At 42.8% G+C, this 27,640-nt stretch overlaps 1 protein-coding gene across 1 annotated transcript; it reads right to left on the bottom strand.

The window, feature by feature from the left end:
* Positions 1–15,485: 15,485 nt before the first annotated feature.
* Positions 15,486–26,769, bottom strand: LOC121385731 (ectoderm-neural cortex protein 1-like). Its single transcript, XM_041516499.1, has 2 exons — positions 26,736–26,769; positions 15,486–18,521 (listed from the first exon to the last, which is right to left on the bottom strand). Exon 2 carries the CDS (start codon positions 18,501–18,503, stop codon positions 16,896–16,898), a length of 1,608 nt encoding a protein of 535 aa, XP_041372433.1. The 5' UTR covers positions 18,504–18,521; positions 26,736–26,769; the 3' UTR covers positions 15,486–16,895.
* Between the last annotated feature and the right edge of the window lie 871 nt (positions 26,770–27,640).

The following is a 27,640-nucleotide window of genomic DNA, read 5'->3' as shown; positions in this document are numbered from 1 at the left end:
ACGAATATGCTTGAAATGTTACGTTAACTTTAACGGCAATGGTATTTGATTTGGTGCATTGTAACCTCCAGGAAACGACACCTCATATATACAAGGAAGTATTAAATGTAGCGATTTTTTGTGTAATGTGGTTACAAAATTCGGTATGTGGCGATTTTGTCAAATCAATGTTGCGATTTTGTTTTTACTTCAACCAAGATGGCCCCTTATACCCCCTAAAACCATTGTATGTTCTATCTTGTCTGTGGAATGGTGTATATAAAAGATCCCTTGCTACTAATGGAAATATATAGCTGGTTTCCTCTCTAAGACTATATGTCAAATGTTTAACATCCGATAGATGAATAATAATAAATCAATTTGCTTTTGTGTTGTCGTTAAACAAAACAAACCTTATCGTCATTTTGACAGCAATTTCGTTTCAAGTAAACGCAGGGGCGTAGCGTGATCTGGACCTGGGGGGGGGGGGGGGGGTCGAATATGAACCAAGTGGACACCTTTTCTATTTTGGTTTTGCACCACCAGAAACTCCATATGTATAAACCGGTATGTTTTAGTTCTGAAAGCGGACCATTTGCTTCAGCGGGGAGGGAGTGGGTTCAGAACACACACCCCCCCCAACCCCCCAGCCTACTTCCCTCAAACGGCCACCTTTGTGCTCAAGGCAGATTGCGTTGTTAGGATAAACATTGGCGTTTGCTCTCGAGGTTTTATTTATCTCGATGAACTAGGCCAAAGAGTGTACTACCCTTGTAAAACCCGTTTATCTACACATACCTCGTGACACGGTAGGTCACGTTCACACTGACAGTTATCTACACATACCTCGTGACACGGTAGGTCACGTTCAAACTGACAGTTATATACACATACCTCAAATCAGGTGAGAGAGAAAAGAAAACGGCTATAAATACACACGTCGTCACCGAATAGAACACCGGCCTAGGCGATGCTTTCGTTAAGCCATCAAACATACGGCTGGTAGGTGCATGGTTCGCAGCCCGGTACCGGCGCCAACCCAGAGCGAGTTTTAACGACTCAGTGGCTAGGTGTATGACCACTACACACTCTTTTCTCTCACTAACCACTAACAACTAACCCACTGTCCTGGACAGACAGCTCAGATAGCTGAGGAAATTTGCCCATAACAGCGTGCTTGAACCTTAATTGGATATAAGAACGAAAGTAAATTAATAGAGGTAGTAGTAGCGAATAGAAGATAGGAACGGGTCTAGAAAAATTAGGTAGGGTAGGTCGGATGAAAACTATTGCTTTTAAACATATCAACTGTGTAGTTCCAGGAACGGGACTAGAAAAATTAGGTACGACAACTGTAACAATGTGTGCATGTATATAAATTATCAGTCATTAATTACGCTATAATTAAATCGTTTTGGTAAGATTGGTAAACATTGTATATATAGGCGATTGTTATATTATTAGTATTTATTTATATGAATGCGTGGAATATGTATGTATTTGTATGCATGTATAAAATGCAATATAATGTTATGGATTTTACCTTCAATCTGCCAATTTCCTTAGCCGTTGATTTTGTTCATTACTTATTTTTTTCTTGTTTCTTAAAATTGTATTATCATGAGTCGTTCGATACACCCCGTGACTTGGATGTATCGTTATATTCTGAAATCTGCACGCAACGTCTTAACAATGTACATGTACTTAGCATAATGTATGGCTCATGTCGTGACCATGTAGATATTTGTGGATTGATATTCCGTTGTCAATACACAATCAGTTATCTCCAGGACAAAGGGTCTATGACTCGTCACAACTCCAACTGCGCGCTATAACTGGTATCATGAAATCTGACAGGGTTTATTATCACATCTTAATCCAGTGTATTTCCACAAGACTAATTCTCAGTGCAGACCCCAGCTATCTGATCTTGGAGTTGTCCAACATGGCTGCCCTAAATCGCTGATATCCTGAAAATAGTCTAGTGGGCACTCCTGAGCATGCACTAATACAACTCAGTGGTTTGTTCAAATCAGAAAAGTATATGTGGAAGGCGAACACTGAAAACAATGAGTTTTAGTCGGGCGTCTGATTGTTGAGAGACGAGTACATTGATATAATGTAAACTATAAAATGCATTTTGAATTCTAATTCGGTTACAGTCCTGCTGACACGTGCAGGTTGTATTGTACCAATGCAGAGAGTTCCGGGAGCCACTCTTTTCGATTAGCAGCAAGGAATCTTGGATATGCATCAACCCACACGTACAGTTCATACCATGGCCTGTGTTACACCAGTTACTCTGGCTGGAATGAGAAATAGTCCAATGAACTCATCGTCGGGGATCGATCCTTCACTGACCACGCATAAGACAAGTGCTTTAGACTGAAAGGCACCAAAGCAGAAAGTTCCATGCCAAAATTTGAGATAAAATATTTACGTACTAAGATTAGCTGCGACTCTGATTTGTAGTAATATCTGACATGATTATTTATGCAAATGTCCATAAATAAATACACTTTTATTTAGTATACAGATGCTATGTAGTATATACCCAATAGAACTGCGATTTTCAGTAAACAAAATAGGGTTGTTAATAAAACAATGTCTATATATGTCTCAAGTGGTATATGATAAACGCCCCCCCCCCCCCCCCATTATATGTGAATGTGATGTGCCGCACTCTGTTGGTTTATCGTCTGGGTGTGTTCATCAACACGCTGCTTATAGCAGTTGTATTAGTGAATGTTAACATTAATCACAACAGAAATTGTTTGGTACAGTGGAACTTGTACGAGTTGCGTCTATGATGTTTCAAACACACACGAGCATATGCACAGACACAAACACAAACATACGCAACATCCGTACATAGGCACGCAAAAACACACACGAACATATGCACAGACAAAAACACAAACATACGCAATATCCGTATACAGACACGCAAAAACACATAAGCTCACACAACACAATCAATGGACATACACTCTCACACACACACACACAAACACAAACGCAATGTGTCACACACACACACACACACACACACACACACACACACACACACTCATACACATACACACACACAGTGTGCCACATATACACACAATATGACACACACATACCGTTACACACATATACACACACTGACACACATTGTGACACAAAAACCCCCACACAAACACACATAGTGTGACACACATACACACACTGTGACACACACTCACACGTTTATATAGCGGCCAGCTGTCTATAACTGCCAATTTGAGGTGCCCGACACGCATTTTACTATATGTATTACCTCTGTGTGACATGGTCAACGTGGCCAGCGGCCATAATGTTCGAGTGAACAGGTAAAAATGAATCTGGTGTCGCGGCCACGCAAATGACCATAACGTTAGTGACAACTTAAAGCAGGTCATCGTTAGTCTCACGTCGTATCTGCCACGTCTGTGGATATTTCTTCAACACATAAACACACGTTAGATGTTGTTCCTTCTAGAAAAGTCCACGAATAAGGATAACTGGCGGCAATCAGTAGATCAGTGTACCGAGTAGCGCTCGCGCGCGCGTGTATGTGTATGTGAGAGAGAAAGAGGGTGTGTGTGTATGTTTGGTGGGGGGGGGGGGGGGGGGAAGAGAGAGAGAGAGAGAGAGAGAGAGAGAGAGAGAGAGAGAGAGAGAGAGAGAGAGAGAGAGAGAGATCATATTAATAATGTACATGCACTTATACTAATGTATCACACGGTGTGGTATATAGATATTGTCTAGCTCGTAGTGATAAAACAGAATATATGTGTGAGGTCGGACGTGAAATAACGGGCTCGTGTCTGTAATGCATATTGTATATCATACATATCTCCCACAGAGTATGTCTTTACCTGCTGGTTTTCATAGTCATGTTAGTGATTTCAAAGACAGATTTAATATATGAATGCGTTCTGACCTGGAACAAAGAGCCTGGGTTAGCGGTTTAATGTCTGTCTCTCCCGGGGAGTATTTCATTGCTGCCTTGCTTTAACGGGTTACAAAGGAACGTCTCCAGCTATCAGGGGTTTGTTTGTATCCTTTGATTTTCAGAATCAATAACCCAGTCACACATATTGTTCTTTATGACTGACTGCATGATTATAGCACCCGAGGCCGTTATATGTATTTATATATACAGGTGCGAGTGAAGGAATTTATGCAGGGGAGTGGGGAGAGGTTTAGACTGGCGAGCGAAGTTTATGTGGGGGTCGAGTCATGTAGGGGGGTGGCTGTGTGTGTGTGTGTGTGTGTGTGTGTGTGTGTGTGTGGGGGGGGGGGGGGGGGGGGTCGATACGCGAACGCGCCTGATGTGTTTAACTGTTTTGTTGTTGAAAACATATTTTATTGTATATAATGTCCATGCATATATACTATATGCAGGCGTGGGCACAAGTTGTCGAATTTAACTCGTTAGTGTTACAAAACACGGGGGTGGGCGGTGTGGAGTGTGTGCGTGTGTCTGTAAAGCTTTCACCGATATGTTAGGGCTATTCTACGTGTCGGAGGGTGCGAGATGGATGAGTGTGCTAGGAGTAAAGTCTTTAGCTACATCATATATATTGTAATGGGCCATACTAATGTGTCCATTAATTATTATGAGTATTTATAGTAATGTACGATATCACGTGATTAACACGTTGATAGCAAACAGCTGATTTTGACACTTCGCCTGACAGTGAATTTACTTTACTTGGAAGACGATATTTATATGAATTTGTTACACTGTACATGTTGCTACTGAATTTACTGTACCCTAAATAGCCTGGAATTATGTTATTTCCCTTAGATGAAGTTATTTTGGAGTTTAACAGTCATATTCCTATTTATGTGCGTATTCGTAGACGAATTCATCATGTCCGCCATCTTGAATTCACCGGCATTGTTGTTACAGAGGTCGAAAATGCAACACGTGTTAAAAATAAGTTCATTTTTTAACTTTAAAATGTTGTAAAATGATGTTACATAACAAAGCTGTTTGTTTATAATGTGTACAGAATTACTCCGATATGCTGTACGAGTTTACTGATGATTTTTGTTTTTTATATATAAGACTTGGCAGTCTATTTTTTATAGCATGGCTTTTGAACATTACCACAAAATAATGGGGCACTGTTTTACGTTGACTTATATCGTAAAATAAATTGTTGTATAATATTACTAATTCTGTTGGAGCAGAGTTTGCCCCTTTGTATTTACTGTATGGAAATCAGGAGACCATCCTCTACATTTTGCATGTGATTTACCTGTTGTAGCTTTCATGTCAAATAAAAGTGTAATTAGCACTAATTAGTGTTGTTCTTTAGTGACCTCCCCACCAGAAATCTTCTTCTTAAGTTGCTTATTTGTAATGACCTCACCCCTACCAAATATCTTGACTTCAAATAAGATTTTGGGATATTTTAGTAATCAGTACTAGCCACACTTAAGAATTGGGTTTCCCAGGAAGCTACCCGTATCACGCCTGTGAATATGGCTGTGTAGCTTCTAGCCACACTCAAAGTAAAACCCGTATCACGCCTGTTATGGGTAGAGCCACACTTAAGAATTGGGTTAGTGGGCCCCCCAAGGTACCCGTACACCCTGTGTAATATGGCTGTTGTAGCTTCTAGCCACACTTAAGAATTGGGTTTCTGGAGTCAGGAAGGTACCCGTATCACGCCTGTGTAATATGGCTGTTGTAGCTTCTAGCCACACTTAAGAATTGGGTTTCTGGAGTCAGGAAGCTACCCGTATCACGCCTGTGTAATATGGCTGTTGTAGCTTCTATAATGGCTGGAAGCTGCCCGTATCACGCCTGTGTAATATGGCTGTTGTAGCTTCTAGGTAAAATAAAATCCACCTAGCTCTCGGACTATTAGATCCCGCTTTCTAATCAAGGTCAAACGTACTACAGTACTCAAAATCATAAACATTCTTATTCAGCACAGGTCCGCAGCCAAAACAATTCGAGGGTGGCTGGGTTTGATATAATGGTAGGTAACTTAGGGGTCGAACTATGGGTGACTGGGTTTGATATAATGGTGGGTAACATAGTAGTCGAACTATGGGTGACTGGGATTGGGGGAAGGCATTGCTATGAAGACTAGTTACATCCGCACATTTGAAATATGAATTAATATATACTAGCTGCGCATGCTCTACTTCTCCGACAACCCGACTCCTATGGACCAACGTGGTTCTATGTATACGTCACTGAGCTGTCAAGTTGAAGACTGTGGTTCAAATCCCATCAAGGCCGACTGAGATAGCTAGGGTGGGTGCCCAGTCAGCGTGCTTGAACCTTAATTGACAGAGAGTCCAAATAGCTAACGTGTATAGTCAGCGTACATGAACATTAAGTGACAGTCCAAATAGCCCAGTGACAGTCCAAATGTGCCCAGTATGCGTGCTTGAACCTTGATTGACAGACTGTCCAAATAGCTACAGTGTGTCTCCAGTCAGCATGCTTTAACCTTAATGACAAACCTTCCAGATAGCTAAAGAATGTGCCCAATAAGCGTGCTTGAACCTTAATTGACAGACTGTCTAGATAGCTACGGCGTGTGTCCAGTCAGCGTGCTTGAACCTTAATCGACCCAGCCCAGATACATGTGTGCCCAGTCAGCGTACTTGAACCTTAATTGGCAGACCTTTGACCTTTGAGTTGACCTTTGACCCCATTTAAAACACTTTATGCCAGTCACGATAGGCTACCCACCAAAACAGATACCGGTTTTCTGCTTCGTCATGATGTAGAACAGATACGGGGTTTTTCTGATTCGTCATACAATAATATTATGTACATGATATATGCTGTCAGTTTCTTTGTCAACCGAATAAAACCCCGATACTTAGGCAGTATACAGTAGCTACGGGTTCAAGGAGAAGCAGGGGTTTGGGTTTCGGGTATCAATACCCCGTTTACACCTCAGAGGTGGAGTTCCACGCACGAAGGCAGGCATTTATGCAGGGGTGTAACTGGGGGGGGGGGGGGGGGGGTCGAGTCTATGAAGCAATAAAATGTAAGCCATATAGAGTATTTAACAGCAAAAATAATTGCTATGTCAAATTTTGTTTATCTTAAGATGAACGCTGTTCTTTAGGTATTGGTACAGATGCGGTACTTAATCGCTGCTATGATAAATGTCACAAAATTTATGTAATCAATATAGCGATTAGGACCCCCCCCCCCCCCCCCCCCCCCCCCCCCCCCCCCCCCCCCCCCCCCCCCCCCACACACACACATCCCTTGTCCAGAAGTCTGGATCCTCCAGTGTAAAGTACATAGAGACTATTGCTACACTTTCGTTTGAAAGAGAATACACTGAACGCAAAAGGAAATTACATGTTTTAAAATGCAGTTATTGTCGCAACCAAATTCGTTTAGATGTTGTTTTCGCATTGTACAGCACGACCGCAAGTATGTGAGTGTTTAGTGACCCCAACCACACCCAACCCTCAACCCCGTTCGTAAAGAATGAAATTGATATGTTCAAATAGTATTATCTATAAATGATTATATTTCTTATTTAGTAACAATTGTGCATAATGCACTTGAGTTTGAAGCCTGTGTAAGGTGTAATAGAAACAAAACTGCAATGTTCAGCAAAAATCGTCTCAAGCAGTGCACCACGACTGGTATATCAAAGGCCGTGGTATGTGTCACCTGTATGTGGGATGGTGCATTAAAAAGATCCCTTGCTACTAATGGAAAATGTAGCGGGTTTTCTCTCTGAGTTTATATGTCAAAATTACCAAATGTTTGACATCCAAGAGCGATGATTAATAAATCAATGTGCTCTAGTGGTGTTGTTAAACAAAACAACAAAACGAACAATGCTCAGCACAAAATGAGGGTTCCTAATAAAATCATTATTGCAGTACTCCACTTATTATTGGTATTTTGTAAAACATGATGGTCCAGAACACCAAAACTAAAATTGCCAAGAGGGTTGACATTGGTTTCACTCCATCATGGTTCATTTAAGGTGTTGTCCAAAAATTAATCTAATTTTTATTTATTATCAATTTTTAGAAAAATAAGGTTCTTAAATACATGACTGTATGCCTTTAAGTGCCACGTGACACACTACCACCGCTATGCATGGTCGTTCAGGTTGATTAAATGTGAGGTGCCCCACTTGTTATTTGCGTATTACCTGGATGTTTTGATCCACTACTTATATAACACTTTTCCTATTTACAGGCCTCGGTGACGTAGTGGTTAGGCCATCGGTCTACAGGCTAGTAGGTACTGGGTTCGGATCCCAGTCGATGCATGGGATTTTTAATCCAGATACCGACTCCAAACCCTGAGTGAGTGCTCCGCAAGGCTCAATGGGTAGGTTTAAACCACTTGCACCGACCAGTGATCCATAACTGGTTCAACAAAGGCCATGGTTTGTGCTATCATGCCTGTGGGAAGCGCAAATAAAAGATCCCTTGCTGCTAATCGGAAAGAGTAGCCCATGTAGTGGCGACAGCGGGTTTCCTCTAAAAAAATCGGATGAAAACTAGACTAGAAACATTAGGTACGTTAGGTCGGAATGTTTTTCGATTACATTCACTCTCTGTGTGTCTCCCTCTTTTTCTAGGTAGGGGTTCAATTTTCCTTTTTTTATGCCTAGAACAAAAAATAGCATGTCATATTTTTATATCACATCACATACATAGCACATTCGTCTGAAAACAATAACACAGTATTGTTGTAGCAAGTGGGACCTCCAGCAGCAACTTGTGCTGCTCTGCCCCTACCGATGTTAGGTTGATCTCCCCCTCCCCCCACCACACCCCACCCCCATTGTTACTTCGCTTCGTGCTCAGGCCCGTATGGACTTGGGAGCTAGGCTGCCACCCCCCTCCCCCGCCAGCATTCAACTTGTAGAAGAAAATGTACCGTTTGTCCAACTCTATATAAATAAAGATAAAAATACGCCTTTTGGCTCCTCCCCCACTAGTGACCGTCTCCTTCATTAGAGATTACACACACACACACACACACACACACACACGCGCGCGCGCACACACACACACATATCCAAAAATACACACGCGCGCGCACACACAGAGAGGGACACAGAAATATGCATCATACATACAGACAGGAAGAGGGAGTCTACGTGTGAGACGAGACGAAGATAGAGACACACACAGAGTGAGAGAGAGAAAATGAATTAATTAATGTTTAACGACACTCCAGCACGAACAATTCATCGGATATTGCGTGTCAAACTATTGTAACGATATAAATTCAACAGTTAAATAATTAAAAAAAGTGTAAAGAACTGTGCAAAAAATAAAAATTTAAATAAAAATTAATATTTAGAATAAAATCCAGTATTACGAGAGAGAAAGGGGGGGGGGATGGGGGGGGCAGACAAATAGACGCTGAGTTGGAAGACACAAAAACAGAAAGTGCTTCTGCGTGAGATAGGGGACACAAAAACAGAATGAGCGTGAGCGTGAGATAGGGGACACAGAAACAGAAAGAAGATTGTGCAAGATATAAAGATAAAGAGGGGGGGGGGGGAGAAAAAGAGGAGGCGAGAAGAAGTGAACCCCAAAACTATACATCCTTCCTGGTTCGTCTACAGGAGGACCGCAATTACGGATACATAACCCAAATTCTGGTCATTTTGTTATCCTGATACCATCGTTATGGTTTATAACATTAGGTTACTCCCTCCTCTACAATTAGATACAGCTCTGGTCAACAACCACACGACTGGTTCGGCAAACTGGAACATACATACAAACACATACACAGACAACACACATAGATACTGTATACCCCCCCCCCCCTCCAACACACACACTTCACTCAAACACGCACACGCACACAATACACACTTTACACACACATATACACACTTCACACAAACATACGCTCACACACACTAAGCTATGGATCACTGGTCGGTGCAAGTGGTTGACACCTACCCATTGAGCCTTGCGGAGCACTCACTCAGGGTTTGGAGTCTGTATCCGGATTAAAAATCCCATGCCTCGACTGGGATCCGAACCCAGTACCTACCAGCCTGTAGACCGATGGCCTAACCACGACGCCACCGAAGCCGGTCTGATTATTTAGATGCATGTAGGTATTAATATAGCATATGATTTTTAATCGATGCTACTATTTGAAATAACGATCGTGTATAATACATTTTGTATAAAAATATCTTTTTACTTGTTTTTTCCTCTCTTTTTTTCTTTATCGGTAGCAAGGACTTCCTGGTTCAGAATTATTGTGTTTTCAAACTTAACGCGTGCGCAGATTCGTAATAAACAAGCTGTACGTAAAATAGGTCGATTTTTGACTAGGTACGTCTTTCACTTTGAACTCTCATCAAACCTGATGTTGCATGGCTTCGTCTTCAAGCCTGTATGGACTTGGTGGTGGGTTGCCCCTCCCCCCCCCAAAAAAAAACCCCAACAAAACAACAACATGAGGAAGAAAATGCATGGTTTGTTTCTCCTACTCTGTTTAAATAAAAATAAAAATTCGTCTTTTCGCTCCACCCCCACTAATGACTGTGCAATCTAATTAAAATTAGCTGCACTATTGATGACTGTCTCCTTCACTAGAGATTACCCCCACCGCCACCACTGACCCCCCCCCCCCCCACACACACACACACACACAAACACACGCACGCGCGCTATCACGCATGCAGTCACACACACATACTCCAGATACCGTTATTATGGCCCATGGCTCTGTCATCAGACACCCGCTACATTTCATTACATTAGCAGCAAGGAATCTTTTACATGCACTTTCAGTCAGGACAACACATAACACGGCATTTGGTATATGAGTCGTGGAGCACTGGTTGAGATGAAGAAAACGCAACCAAGGGGATTCGATCCAACGACCTCAGCACTTCAGACGAGTGTTCTCCCGACCGCCCAGGGTATTTCAGATTCCTTTTGTGAAGTGCTTCCAGTCCGTAAAAAAACTATAGATAGAATAACTAAACTAAACGAAACACACACACACACACACACACACACACACAGAGAGAGAGAGAGAGAGAGAGAGAGAGAGAGAGAGAGAGAGAGAGAGAGAGAGAGAGAGAGAGAGAGAGAAAGAAAGAGAGAGAGAGGCATACACACACGCGCGCAATCACACACACACACCTCGCGCACATAATCAAGCACGCGCACATCAAACACAGAGAGAGACAAAGACAGAGAGGGACACAGAGAGACATGCATCTTACATACTCACAGAGACAGGCAGACGAGGGGGGGGGGGGGTGCAACACTATACATCCTTCCTGATCCACCTACAGGATAACCACAATTACGGATACGTAACGCAACATCGGGTAATTTTGGTATCCTCTTCCCACGTGTTCCCAATGTTATGTTTTATAATGCTAAGAATACTCTCTGCTCTACAATTATCTACAGCTCTGGTCAACACCCCCACGACTGGTTCAGCAAACTGGAAACTATTTACAAACACGTACATTAATACACACACTCACACACACATACACACACACACATACTCAGTCACACACACACACACATACACACACACTCAGTCACACACACACACACACACACACCCACACACTGTCAAACACACACAGACACACACACACACACACACACACTGTGACACACACACACAAACACACAAACACACACACACTGTGACACACACACACACTGTGACACACACACACACTGTGACACACATACACACACACACACACTCAGTCACACACACACAGACACACACACACACACTGTGACACACACACACACACATAAACACACACACTGTGACACACACACCGTGACACACACACACACACTGTGACACACCCACACACTGTGACACACACACACACCACACACACTTTTAACTGGGACATACAAACCAAGCTGGGTTATTTCAGATCAGATTTTATTTTGTTATGACAGAGTTGAACGCAACTGGCTCATACAGAGTACACACACACACACACACACACACACACACACACACACACACACACACACACACATGTATATATACAAGGCTAAAGTTAAAGTTGGTTTTGTTTAACACTAAAGTAAATTGCTTTGTGAATCATCAGATATTGGTTGTCAAACATCTAGTAATTTTGAAATGGTCTTAGAGAGGAAACCAGCTACATTGTTCTATGCACTAATTCATTCATTCGGTGGCCTTACGCCAGTTAAGTGGTAATACACCTACCCATTAAGCCGATAAAACTCGCTATGTGTTGAAGCCAGTATCGGGATGCGAACTCAGTACCTAGAAGCATGCCATGACCTTTAATATTACAACTGTTGTTGTGCACTGACTGGAACGAAACATAGCCCATTGTGCTCACCGACGGAATGCATACACAAAGCGTGGTAACTAATCATGCTATTGCTTTGTAAAACTGTTAGTATATGGGGAGAAAACACCTATTCCACTTAATTACATCTAATTTTCGTACTTATATCTACTTAAGGTTGAGGCACGAAGTCCTGGGTACTCGTGGGCGGGGAAGAAAAGGAAATGTTTTATTTAACGACGCACTCGACGCATTTTATTTACGGTTATATGGCGTCGGACATATGGTTAAGGACCACACATATATTGAGAGAGGAAACCCGTTGTCGCCACTTCATGGGCTACGCTTTTCGATTAGCAGAAAGGTGTCTTTTATATGCACCATCCACAAACAGGATAACACATACCACGGCCTTTGATATACCAGTCGTAGTGCACTGGCTTGAGCGAAAAATAGCCCAATGAGTCCACTGACGCACGTGGGCGGGATGTAGCTCAGTGGTACAACGCTAGCCTTATGGGCGATCGATTTAGGATCGACTCCCGTCGGTGAGTCCATTGAGCTATTTCTCTTTCCAGCCAGTGCTTCATAACTGGTGTAACAAAGGCCGTGGTATGTACTATCCTGTCTGTGGGATGATGCATATAAAAGTTCCCTTGCTGCTAATCGAAAAGAGTAGCCCATGAACTGGTGACAACGGGTTTCCTCTCTCAATATCTGTGAGGTCCTTAATTCGTTCCTGGTTACACAGCAGTGATCTCGGTTGATTCGACTCTCTGTTAATGGTTAATTGTTAGTGGATAGTGCTAGTATGTACAAGAAAGACAACACTATTGAGTGTATACAGAGACTAGTTTATTTTAGCTGTTTAGATAAACATATTCAGAATATATACACGGTGTAACACATGGTAAAATCATATATGATGACACATACTTTATAAACATTACACGAGAGACCCTTAATATATACACGGTGTAGCACATGGTAACATCATATATGATGACACATACTTTATAAACATTATACGTGAGACCCTTAATATATACACGGTGTAAGACATGGTAATATCATATACATGTATGATGACACACACTTTATAAACATTACTCGCGAGACCCTTAATATATACACGATGTAACACATGGTAATATCATATACATGTATGATGACACACACTTTATAAACATTACTCGCGAGACCCTTAATATATACACGATGTAACACATGGTAACATTATATATGATGACACATACATTATAAACATTACACCATATATGCAAGGAAAGGAAAGGAAATGGTTTATTTAACGATGCACTCAACACATTTTATTTGCGGTTATATGGTGTCGGACATATGGCTAAGGACCACACATATATTGAGAGAGGAAACCCGTTGTCGCCACTTCATGGGCTACGCTTTTCGATTAGCAGAAAGGTGTCTTTTATATGCACCATCCACAAACAGGATAACACATACCACGGCCTTTGATATACCAGTCGTAGTGCACTGGCTTGAGCGAAAAATAGCCCAATGAGTCCACTGACGCACGTGGGCGGGATGTAGCTCAGTGGTACAACGCTAGCCTTATGGGCGATCGATTTAGGATCGACTCCCGTCGGTGAGTCCATTGAGCTATTTCTCTTTCCAGCCAGTGCTTCATAACTGGTGTAACAAAGGCCGTGGTATGTACTATCCTGTCTGTGGGATGATGCATATAAAAGTTCCCTTGCTGCTAATCGAAAAGAGTAGCCCATGAACTGGTGACAACGGGTTTCCTCTCTCAATATCTGTGAGGTCCTTAATTCGTTCCTGGTTACACAGCAGTGATCTCGGTTGATTCGACTCTCTGTTAATGGTTAATTGTTAGTGGATAGTGCAAGTATGTACAAGAAAGACAACACTATTGAGTGTATACAGAGACTAGTTTATTTTAGCTGTTTAGATAAACATATTCAGAATATATACACGGTGTAACACATGGTAAAATCATATATGATGACACATACTTTATAAACATTACACGAGAGACCCTTAATATATACACGGTGTAGCACATGGTAACATCATATATGATGACACATACTTTATAAACATTATACGTGAGACCCTTAATATATACACGGTGTAAGACATGGTAATATCATATACATGTATGATGACACACACTTTATAAACATTACTCGCGAGACCCTTAATATATACACGATGTAACACATGGTAACATTATATATGATGACACATACATTATAAACATTACACCATATATGCAAGGAAAGGAAAGGAAATGGTTTATTTAACGATGCACTCAACACATTTTATTTGCGGTTATATGGTGTCGGACATATGGCTAAGGACCACACATATATTGAAGGAGGTAACCCGATGTCTCCACTTCATTGGTTACTCTTTTCGATTAGCAGCAACGGATCTTTTATATGCACCATCCCGTAGACAGGATAGCACATACCACGGCCTTTGATTCACCAGTCGTGGTGCACTGGCTAGAGCGAGAAATAGCCTAATGGGTCCATTACAACGAGCGTCCAGAACGACTTCATCGTCTACCCCACGACCCTGATTGGGGTGGGGGGGGGGGGGGGGGGGGGCATTGAGAGAGAAGAATGACGTTTGACTTCATCTCTAATCAAACAGGAATGCCTTTTCGGTCTTTATATATCGTTTTAAACGATGTGTGAGACTAACGGACCCTAAGGGAAAGAAATATGTTTTATTTAACGACGTCAAACATACGATGAAGGACAACACAGATAATGAGAGAAGAAATTCACTGTCGCCACTTCTTTGGCTACTCTTTTCGATTAGTAACAAGGGATCTTTTATATGCACCATCCCACAGACAGGGTAGTACATACCACGGGTGTCTAACAGCCACGAGTGCTGTATTCTAGTCTCTCATAGTTTACATTCCAACACCAAAACTAGCTTAAAAATATCTTTACAGTGTTTACAGTATACTTACAATATCAGCGGACGGTTTGAATTTAAAAAAAAAACGTAATTTAAAGAAATCTTACTTTTATACTCCAATACCAGTAGTTTAAATAACACATGTACACACACAGACACACACACACATACGCACACACTCACACAAACACGCACAGACACACATATACATTGTGAGACACACACACTCACACACAATCTCTCTCTCTCTCTCTCTCTCTCTCTCTCTCTCTCTCTCTCTCTCTCTCTCTCTCTCTCTCTCTCTCTCTCTCTCTCTCTCTCTCTCTCCACGATTTATTTCATTATTGCCAATTTTTAATATTTAACTATTTAGAGCTTATCTCCCTATTGTGATTCGAGTAGCGGGATTTAGATCAGACCGTTAAGTGTTCGCTCGAGGTCCTTGCGCTGCAGGATCGAACCAACTCAATGGATCCATTCAAATGATTGGATTTGTTCTCGTTCCAACCAGTGCACCACAACTGGTCAAAGTTTGTGGTATGTTCTTTCCTGTCTGTGGGAAAATGCACATAAAAGATCCCTCGCTGCATTAATTACCAAATGTTTGACATTCAATAGCCGATAATTAATATATCAATGTGCTCTAATGGTGTAGTTAAACAAATTTTTACTTTACTTTATTGTGGTCCATACCAGTGACACGCCTTATCACATCGCTCGCTCCCCTTCCATGCAAACCATAATGTTTATTGTTACTGTTAATTTTAAAATTATAAAGGGGAACACATACCAACAAGAAAATCTTTCACAGAAATAAGCACTTGGTCAATATGTTACACACAGAACCAGAAACACATTATTTGATTACGTACATTAATTATTTGATTATACACACAAGTAAAACACTGAATTGACACCTGTGTGTATGCACGAAGGCACTGTGTTGCAAACAGTCAGTCTTAAATGAAAGTTCTCCGTACAGTACGATTGTTTTTCTTCTTTTTCTCTTTGAGATGGATCCAATCCAATAAAGGGAAATAATTGACAAGACACCTTTGCGTTATTATCGTCTTTACAATGACAAGACGTTTTTCACAATATACGTTTATTGTGAAGACGCACGCCAGGTCGAGTTTATTAAAAGTGTCGTTATGTTTGTCTTTTGCAATAGAAAACATTGTTATAACAGAAGCTTTAAACATCTAGAACTAGCCAAACAAAATAAAACCTTGTCCCCCGGTTTATAGCTTCGTAGCCATAATCCAGTCACATACCAAAATAGGTGAACTGGTGCCCGACCCCGTTTTTAGGCTTTGTTATCAAAATCGCCAAATATACCAATTAAAATAGATTTCAGCGAATATATTTAATTAATCGATCAAAAAGATAATTCGAGAAACAATTGAATACATATATTTATGGCGTTTTAAACTTGGTGCATTTTTATTTTTTATTTTTTATTATTATTATGTTGTTGTTTTTTTGTGTTTTTTTGTTAAATCAAATTTTAGTTTCTCTACAGGTTTTGTGACCAAATTCATCAAACTGCTAGTAATGTTTTACGCAGAATTTAAAGCCTAAGACCCTAATAGGAAGAGACCCACTTGATCAGTGAGATTAAATACACAAACAATGTTATGCCCCAGAATAAATTCAACCCAAAATCTGTTATGCTTCATAAGACACTGGCAGAACTCCAAACACATAACCACTTCTCGTTGATTTCATAAAAGTAATATTGTCCTCTTTCCCTTCAGCCAGGTTGTATTTTCTAATTTCACAGTTAGTGTTGAAGCCACTGAAGGACAGCAAGCTTCCGTTCTGCCATACTATGCCAAAGTAATATTTAAATGATCGCCATTTCGCTGTTGACTTGACTTGTATCTTGATTTCACCATCACTGTCAGTGACCTGGACGTGCATCACATTTCCATCATAGTCCAGCAGATATACATCAGGGAGGTGAACCGAACCTCTCAGACACACCGAGCTGTATGGTAAATGTGAGCTGAGGTTAGACACACAGCGAGTCGCTGTATTGAAACACTGGATAACATCTGATCCACGTCCTCTACTCCGTCCACCCATCACCAGAATGTTGTGTCCAACTGTAACAGCGAATGCATCCTGTCTGCTCTGTTTCAAATCTCCAACAACCTGCCAGCGTGTTGCACTCTCGCTCATCTCTTCAATTGTGTTGCTGTACTCACCACCAATTGCATACACTTTAGAATTAGCTGTGGCCATGCAGTGATCATAGCGTTGTTCTTCGAGATCCGGACCTGTTTCCCACTCTCTTCTACAGACGTCGTAAACGAGTGTACATTTTACTCTATTCTTACCACCAGTGATGCAGATCTTGTTACCCAGACTTGCTGCTGAATACCACCATCCAGGGTCTACTGGAGCAGGCGGAACGTCTTCCCATGTCCCTTCTGATGTAAAACAAGACAGAAGTGAAGTTGTGTTCCAATGTAGCACGAGAACATCTTCACGGCCACTATGAAATCTGCTGGTAGAACATGTGAAAACTTTTAAAAGCAACACATCTTTAATAATTTGCTGAACTGAGTTATTTCCTGAAATTAAATGAGAAAATACCACATTCGCAATCAGGAATTTTGGATCAACAAGATCAATTCTGATCATTTCAAAGATACGTTTTACGTCATTTGCATCTGGGTTATTTCTTTCAAGCCACTTCATGATACCTTTCATAATTACATCTTCGTTGCATTTCAAGTCATCTTTAGACAATATTTCTAAGAGTTCTGTCTTTGACATATGAACAATATTTTCTGTTTCAACAAAGTCGGTCAAGTTTTCTGTCAGATAAGAGAATGCCCTATTGGACAAATCGGGAACATTGTAGTGATTCATAAGTCTCCACCAGTGTAGACAGTTATCGGTATTAAGCACGAGACCTTCCTTAAGATAACGATGGCACAGATCTTTGACGTCATCAAGCTGCATCATTTCGGCTGCGTCTAACATTTTGACGCAGTTATCTTCGTTTACAAGATCCACTGGACACAAAGACATCTTGAGAATATCCTGGAACACCGACACCGAGACAGTGGACAGATTTAAGACGCCCGTTCGACTCTCTGTCATGTCTGATGTCAGCATTGCACGAAAGTAAGATGACATCGCGGCCAGGACCAAACGGTTTGCGCTTGTTGTACCATTCTCACAGACAATGTCAAGGTCATTGAACGTGCCTTTGACCATCTCTTCGTGGATGTTTTGGAGAATGCTCTTTTTAGTTCGATCCATTATTTCACAAGTTCTGATCTGAAACAGAACAAGTATTGCAGTAATACACCTAGTTTTAATCGTAAAATCTGAATTCATTTTGACGGCAGATATATCGAAATAAAATGATACATGCCCTGCACTACTATAATAAAAATATGGCATATTACACTCTTAAATTCATTCAGTTGATTTCCCGTGATATATTATCAACAAACATCTGCCAAACTCAGTATAAACTGGTTTTATTCTACAATATGACTTAGGGGCAGTTCCCCGAATGCTGTAAAACAAGATACACTAGTTCACGTCTGTTAGTAACGCAACTTCAAATATACGCGAACGGCCAATCTGTTACGTGGTTAATCGCTATGTTCTAAAATTTAAAAAAAGGAAATATTTTATTTAACGACGCACTCAACACATTGTATTTACGGTTATATGGCGTCAGACATATGGTTAAGACCATATAGATATTGAAATAGGAAACCCGCTGTCGCCACTCCATAGGCTACTCTTTTCGATTAGCAGCAAGTGATCTTTTATATGCACTATCCCACAGACAGGATAGTACATACCACGGCGTTTGTTACACCAGTTGTGGGTCACTGGCTGGAACGAGAAATAGCCCCTCGGGCCCAGCGACGGGAGTCGATCCGGCGAGCGCCGTACCACTCATTTTCTGGGGGAGCATGTCTCGACCCCCCACCCCCCACCCCCCTGCTAACATTCCTGCACACGCGGCTCCAGTGGTCATGTATATGTAGCTCTTTAAAAACAACAACAAAGAAAAAAGAAAAAAGAAACAAACAAATAAATAAATAAATAAATAACAAACACACAAAAAAGACTCGGACCCTCCACCCCCCTGCTAACATCCGTAAACTTTACTCTCCTCATTCTCGGACCCTCCACCCCCCTGCTAACATTGCTGCACAGGCGGCTCTTTCGTAAACTTCACTCTCCTCAGTCTCGTAACCCCCCCCCACCCCACCCCACCCCCCTGCTAACATTCCTGCACACGCGGTTCTTCCGTAAACTTCACTCTCCTCAGTCTCGGACTCCCCCACCCCCCTGCTACCATTCCTGCACACGCGGCTCTTCCGTAAACTTCACTCTCCTCAGTCTCGGACCACCCCCCCCCCCCCCCCCCCCGCTAACATTCCTTCACACGCGGCTCTTCCGTAAACTTCACTCTCCTCAGTCTCGGACCCTCCACCCCCTGCTAACATTCCTGCACACGCGGCTCTTCCGTAAACTTCACTCTCCTCAGTCTCGGACCCTCCACCCCCCTGCTAACATTCCTGCACACGCGGCTCTTCCGTAAACTTCACTCTCCTCAGTCTCGGATCCTCCGCCCCCCTGCTAACATTCCTGCACACGCGGCTCTTCCGTAAACTTCACTCTCCTCAGTCTCGGACCACCCCCCCCCCCCCCCCCGCTAACATTCCTTCACACGCGGCTCTTCCGTAAACTTCACTCTCCTCAGTCTCGGACCCTCCACCCCCTGCTAACATTCCTGCACACGCGGCTCTTCCGTAAACTTCACTCTCCTCAGTCTCGGACCCTCCACCCCCCTGCTAAGATTCCTGCACACGCGGCTCTTCCGTAAACTTCACTCTCCTCAGTCTCGGATCCTCCGCCCCCCTGCTAACATTCCTGCACACGCGGCTCTTCCGTAAACTTCACTCTCCTCAGTCTCGGACCCTCCACCCCCCTGCTAACATTCCTGCACATGCGGCTCTTCCGTAAACTTCACTCTCCTCAGTCTCGGACCCCCACCCCCCTGCTAACATTCCTACACACGCGGCTCCAGTGGTCTTGTATATGTAGCTCCGCAAAAACAACAAATAAAAAGAAATAATAATAATAATAAAATAATAAACAAAAATAAACAAACAAATACGACCAAGAAATAAATAATAAAAAATAAACTAAATGTTAAATAATAATAATAATAAATGAAATAAAATCTTTTTGATTCGACTATTTATTATTTTATTTCAGCGAATACGCTGTTATTTTGTCATGAAATAATCTACTGTTAATTATTTGCCATCTCTATAGGCGGTCCTCGTTTGCCAAGGCTCTATACACGGCGGTCGTACATATAAAATCCAAGGATACATTACACGGAGGTTCTAGACTGTGGCGTGCCAAGTTTCTATAAGAGGGTTTCAAACCTTGAGTCATGCTTCCACGAAAAATATATTTAATAAAAAGAAAAATAAAGAGTTTTCCCCACATGGGACTTGTCAAAATATTTTAAAAGTTAAGTAGTGGAGTTAAGTAGTGGAGTGGAGTACATAGACCTAGGGACAAGTCTCACCAACCTGGAGTGAAGTATATAGACCTAGGGACAAGTCTCACCAACCCGGTGTGGAGTATATAGACTTAGGGACAAGTCTCATCAACCCAGTGTGGAGTATATAGACTTAGGGACAAGTCTCATCAACCCGGTGTGGAGTATATAGACCTAGGGACAAGTCTCACCAACCCGGTGTGGAGTATATAGACCTAGGGACAAGTCGCATGAACCCAGTTTGGAGTATATAGACCTAGGGACAAGTCTCATCAACCCAGTGTGGAGTATATAGACCTAGGGACAAGTCTCACCAACCCAGTGTGGAGTATATAGACTTAGGGACAAGTCGCATCAACCCGGTGTGGAGTATATAGACTTAGGGACAAGTCTCACCAACCCGGTGTGGAGTATATAGACTTAGGGACAAGTCTCACCAACCCAGTGTGGAGTATATAGACTTAGGGACAAGTCTCACCAACCCACTGTGGAGTATATAGACTTAGGGACAAGTCGCATCAACCCAGTGTGGAGTATATAGACCTAGGGACAAGTCTCATCAACTCAGTGTGGAGTATATACACTTAGGGAAAGGTCTCACCAACCCAGTGTGGAGTATATAGATCTAGGGACAAGTCTCACCAACCCGGTGTGGAGTATATATACCTAGGGACAAGTCTCACCAACCCAGTGTGGAGTATATATACCTAGGGACAAGTCTCACCAACCCAGTGTGGAGTATATAGACTTAGGGACAAGTCTCACCAACCCAGTGTGGAGTATATAGACTTAGTGACAAGTCTCACCAACCCAGTGTGGAGTATATATACCTAGGGACAAGTCGCATCAACCCAGTGTGGAGTATATAGACCTAGAGACAAGTCTCATCAACCCAGTGTGGAGTATATAGACCTAGGGACAAGTCTCATCAACCCAGTGTGGAGTATATAGACTTAGGGACAAGTCTCACCAACCCAGTGTGGAGTATATAGACCTAGGGACAAGTCTCACCAACCCAGTGTGGAGTATATAGACTTAGGGACAAGTCGCATCAACCCAGTGTGGAGTATATAGACCTAGGGACAAGTCGCATCAACCCAGTTTGGATTATATAGACCTAGGGACAAGTCTCATCAACCCAGTGTGGAGTATATAGACTTAGGGACAAATCTCATCAACCCAGTGTGGAGTATATAGACCTAGGGACAAGTCGCACCAACCCGGTGTGGAGTATATAGAACTAGGGACAAGTCTCATCAACTCAGTGTGGAGTATATAGACTTAGGGAAAAGTCTCACCAAACCAGTGTGGAGTATATAGACCTAGGGACAAGTCTCACCAACCCAGTGTGGAGTATATAGACTTAGGGACAAGTCGCATCAACCCAGTGTGGAGTATATAGACCTAGGGACAAGTCGCATCAACCCAGTTTGGATTATATAGACCTAGGGACAAGTCTCATCAACCCAGTGTGGAGTATATAGACTTAGGGACAAATCTCATCAACCCAGTGTGAAGTATATAGACCTAGGGACAAGTCGCACCAACCCGGTGTGGAGTATATAGAACTAGGGACAAGTCTCATCAACTCAGTGTGGAGTATATAGACTTAGGGAAAAGTCTCACCAAACCAGTGTGGAGTATATAGACCTAGGGACAAGTCTCACCAACCCGGTGTGGAGTATATAGACTTAGGGACAAGTCTCACCAACCCGGTGTGGAGTATATAGACTTAGGAACAAGTCTCATGAACCCAGTGTGGAGTATATAGACTTAGGGACAAGTCTCACCAACCCAGTGTGGAGTATATAGACTTAGGGACAAGTCTCACCAACCCGGTGTGGAGTATATAGACTTAGGGACAAGTCTCACCTTCCGGTGTGGAGTATATAGACCTAGGGACAAGACTCATTAACCAAGTGTGGAGTATATAGATCTAGGGAAAAGTCGCATCAACCCAGTGTGGAGTATATAGACTTAGGGACAAGTCTCACCAACCCAGTGTGGAGTATATAGACTTAGGGACAAGTCTCACCAACCCAGTGTGGAGTATATAGACTTAGGGACAAGTCTCACCAACCCAGTGTGGAGTATATAGACCTAGGGACAAGTCGCATCAACCCAGTGTGGAGTATATAGACCTAGGGACAAGTCTCATCAACCCAGTGTGGAGTATATAGACCTAGGGACAAGTCTCATCAACCCAGTGTGGAGTATATAGACTTAGGGACAAGTCTCACCAACCCAGTGTGGAGTATATATACCTAGGGACAAGTCGCATCAACCCAGTGTGGAGTATATAGACCTAGAGACAAGTCTCACCAACCCAGTGTGGAGTATATAGACTTAGGGACAAGTCTCACCAACCCGGTGTGGAGTATATAGACTTAGGGACAAGTCTCACCTTCCGGTGTGGAGTATATAGACCTAGGGACAAGACTCATTAACCAAGTGTGGAGTATATAGATCTAGGGAAAAGTCGCATCAACCCAGTGTGGAGTATATAGACTTAGGGACAAGTCTCACCAACCCAGTGTGGAGTATATAGACTTAGGGACAAGTCTCACCAACCCAGTGTGGAGTATATAGACTTAGGGACAAGTCTCACCAACCCAGTGTGGAGTATATAGACCTAGGGACAAGTCGCATCAACCCAGTGTGGAGTATATAGACCTAGGGACAAGTCTCATGAACCCAGTGTGGAGTATATAGACCTAGGGACAAGTCTCATCAACCCAGTGTGGAGTATATAGACTTAGGGACAAGTCTCACCAACCCAGTGTGGAGTATATAGACCTAGGGACAAGTCTCACCAACCCAGTGTGGAGTATATAGACTTAGGGACAAGTCGCATCAACCCAGTGTGGAGTATATAGACCTAGGGACAAGTCGCATCAACCCAGTTTGGATTATATAGACCTATGGACAAGTCTCATCAACCCAGTGTGGAGTATATAGATTTAGTGACAAGTATCATCAACCCAGTGTGGAGTATATAGACTTAGGGACAAATCTCATCAACCCAGTGTGGAGTATATAGACCTAGGGACAAGTCGCACCAACCCGGTGTGGAGTATATAGAAATAGGGACAAGTCTCATGAACTCAGTGTGGAGTATATAGACTTAGGGAAAAGTCTCACCAACCCAGTGTGGAGTATATAGACTTAGGGACAAGTCTCACCAACCCAGTTTGGAGTATATAGACTTAGGGATAACTCGCATCAACCCAGTGTGGAGTATATAGACCTAGGGACAAGTCTCATCAACTCAGTGTGGAGTATATAGACTTAGGGAAAAGTCTCACCAACCCAGTGTGGAGTATATATACCTAGGGACAAGTCTCACCAACCCGGTGTGGAGTATATAGACCTAGGGACAAGTCTCACCAACCCGGTGTGGAGTATATAGACCTAGGGACAAGTCTCACCAACCCGGTGTGGAGTATATAGACTTAGGAACAAGTCTCATCAACCCAGTGTGGAGTATATAGACTTAGGGACAAGTCTCACCAACCCAGTGTGGAGTATATAGACTTAGGGACAAGTCTCACCAACCCAGTGTGGAGTATATAGACTTAGGGACAAGTCTCACCAACCCGGTGTGGAGTATATAGACCTAGGGACAAGACTCATCAACCCAGTGTGGAGTATATAGATCTAGGGAAAAGTCGCATCAACCCGGTGTGGAGTATATAGACCTAGGGACAAGTCTCACCAACCCGGTGTGGAGTATATAGACTTAGGGACAAGTCGCATCACCCAGTGTGGAGTATATAGACTTAGGGACAAGTCTCATCAACCCAGTGTGGAGTATATAGATTTAGGGACAAGTCTCATCAACCCAGTGTGGAGTATATAGACCTAGGGACAAGTCTCACCAACCCGGTGTGGAGTATATAGACCTAGGGACAAGTCGCATCAACCCAGTGTGGAGTATATAGACCTAGGGACAAGTCGCATCAACCCAGTGTGGAGTATATAGACCTAGGGACAAGTCTCATCAACCCAGTGTGGAGTATATAGATTTAGGGACAAGTCTCATCAACCCAGTGTGGAGTATATAGACCTAGGGACAAGTCTCACCAACCCGGTGTGGCGTATATAGACCTAGGGACAAGTCTCACCAACCCGGTGTGGAGTATATAGACCTAGGGACAAGTCTCATCAACCCAGTGTGGAGTATATAGACCTAGGGACAAGTCTCACCAACCCGGTGTGGCGTATATAGACCTAGGGACAAGTCTCACCAACCCGGTGTGGAGTATATAGACCTAGGGACAAGTCTCACCAACCCGGTGTGGAGTATATAGACCTAGGGACAAGTCTCACCAACCCGGTAGGACAAGTCTCACCAACCCGGTGTGGAGTATATAGACTTAGGGACAAGTCTCACCAACCCAGTGTGGAGTATATAGACTTAGGGACAAGTCTCACCAACCCGGTGTGGAGTATATAGACCTAGGGACAAGCCTCACCAACCCGGTGTGGAGTATATAGACCTAGAGACAAGTCTCACCAACCCGGTGTGGAGTATATAGACCTAGGGACAAGTCTCACCAACCCGGTGTGGAGTATATAGACCTAGGGACAAGTCTCACCAACCCGGTGTGGAGTATATAGACCTAGGGACAAGTCTCACCAACCCGGTGTGGAGTATATAGACCTAGGGACAAGTCTCACCAACCCGGTGTGGAGTATATAGACCTAGGGACAAGTCTCACCAACCCGGTGTGGAGTATATAGACCTAGGGACAAGTCTCACCAACCCGGTGTGGAGTATATAGACCTAGGGACAAGTCTCACCAACCCGGTGTGGAGTATATAGACCTATGGACAAGTCTCACCAACCCGGGGTGGAGTATATAGACTTAGGGACAAGTCTCATCAACCCAGTGTGGAGTATATAGACTTAGGGACAAGTCTCACCAAACCAGTGTGGAGTATATAGACTTAGGGACAAGTCTCACCAACCCAGTGTGGAGTATATAGACTTAGGGACAAGTCTCACCAACCCGGTGTGGAGTATATAGACCTAGGGACAAGTCGCATCAACCCAGTGTGGAGTATATAGACCTATGGACAAGTCTCACCAACCCGGTGTGGAGTATATAGACCTAGGGGCAAATCTCACCAACCTGGTGTGCAGTATATAGACCTAGAAATAAGTCTCACAAACCCGATGTGGTGTATATTGACCAAGAGATATGTCTCATTGACCATGTGTGGAGTAAATATACCTAGGGACAGGTCTCACCAACGTGGTGTGGAGTATATAGACCTAGGGACAAGTCTCACCAACCCGGTGTGGAGTATATAGACATAGAGAGAATTCTCACCAACCCGATGTGGAGTATATAGACCTAGGGATAAATAAATAAAAATAAAATAAATGTTTAAAAAATCATAATAAAAAATACAATAAAATCGTTCATGTTCATGAATTGATGTTTCGATCGTGTATTATTTTATTTCAGCGAATTCCCCTTTATTTTGTCATGAAATAATATTGTGTTACTTAGTCTATAGGCGGTCCTCATTTGTCAAGGCTCTATAGATGGCGGCCGTGTACACAAAATGCACGGAGGGTCTAGACTGTGGCGTGTCAAGTTTCTATGTGGGGGTTTGAAACACTGAGTCATGCTTCCACAAAAAAACATATTTAATAATAAAAGTATGGGGGTGGGTCGATCCACAAAACCACCCCTCTCTACAAGCCTGTTGTATGCAGCTCACGTTTCAGATTTTGAAATAACTACTGTGCGATATCATTACGACTACTGGACAATCAGTACGTGTACTGTACCCCGTGGTCTGACCTCCACAGTTATTTGACATGAACTGGTACTATATATAAAATCAACGAATTAATCGCTAGCAGAACGAAGTGACAGAACACAAGCAACAGACTGGACAACTTATGGCATGATTAGTTTGAAAAAAAGTGACCATACCTTCGAATTCGTCCAGCTTCAAAATGTCCGGCCTACGTGTGAATTACTTCCTTGTAGTTTTATGTGACGTGTGTCCTTTTCCTGGAAGAACACGTTTCAGACCACTGTGGTCCAAGCGAGACAACTCCAGTTTAGCTGTACACTTGCTCGAGTTATCTGCCGTCAACGAGCAAGACGGACATTTCGACAGTTATAAGGGAACTCGGCCTACTGTAAACCCATATAGCCAGGCTCGAAGGTCGTGATGCACTGGCAGGTACATCAAGTTTGATAATGTTACAGTGTTTCACCTTGCCGTTTTATCCGGGTTTAATCGAGTTGTGTTGGGTAATACGTAAGAAGTTCAAAGGTGGTTTTGAATCCTGAGGGGAACAAAAATGGTGATATAGAGTCCAGGCATAGTTGATAATCCAAAGTGGTGTGAAATCCAGAGGGAAGTGCAATCCTGTGATAGTGTGTAATCCAGAGGAGGTTCAATCCTGTGATAGTGTGTAATCAAGAGGAGGTACAATCCTGTGATAGTGTGTAATCCAGAGGAGGTGCAATCCTGTGATAGTGTGTAATCCAGGGGAGGTGCAATCCTGTGGTAGTGTGTAATCCAGAGGGAGATGCAATCCTGTGATAGTGTGTAATCCAGAGGAGGTGCAATCCTGTGATAGTGTGTAATCCAGAGGCAGGTACAATCCTGTGATAGTGTGTAATCCAGAGGGAGATGCAATCCTGTGATAGTGTGTAATACAGAGGAGGTGCAACCCTGTGATAGTGTGTAATCCAGAGGAGGTGCAATCCTGTGATAGTGTGTAATCCGGAGGGAGATACAATCATGTGATAGTGTGTAATCCAGAAGAGGTGCAATCCTGTGATAGTGTGTAATCCAGAGGGAGATGCAATCCTGTGATAGTGTG

This window comes from Gigantopelta aegis, chromosome 12 (assembly GCF_016097555.1).
Source record: "Gigantopelta aegis isolate Gae_Host chromosome 12, Gae_host_genome, whole genome shotgun sequence".
Classification (NCBI taxonomy): domain Eukaryota; kingdom Metazoa; phylum Mollusca; class Gastropoda; order Neomphalida; family Peltospiridae; genus Gigantopelta; species Gigantopelta aegis.
This window is presented reverse-complemented; position numbering and strand designations above follow the sequence as displayed.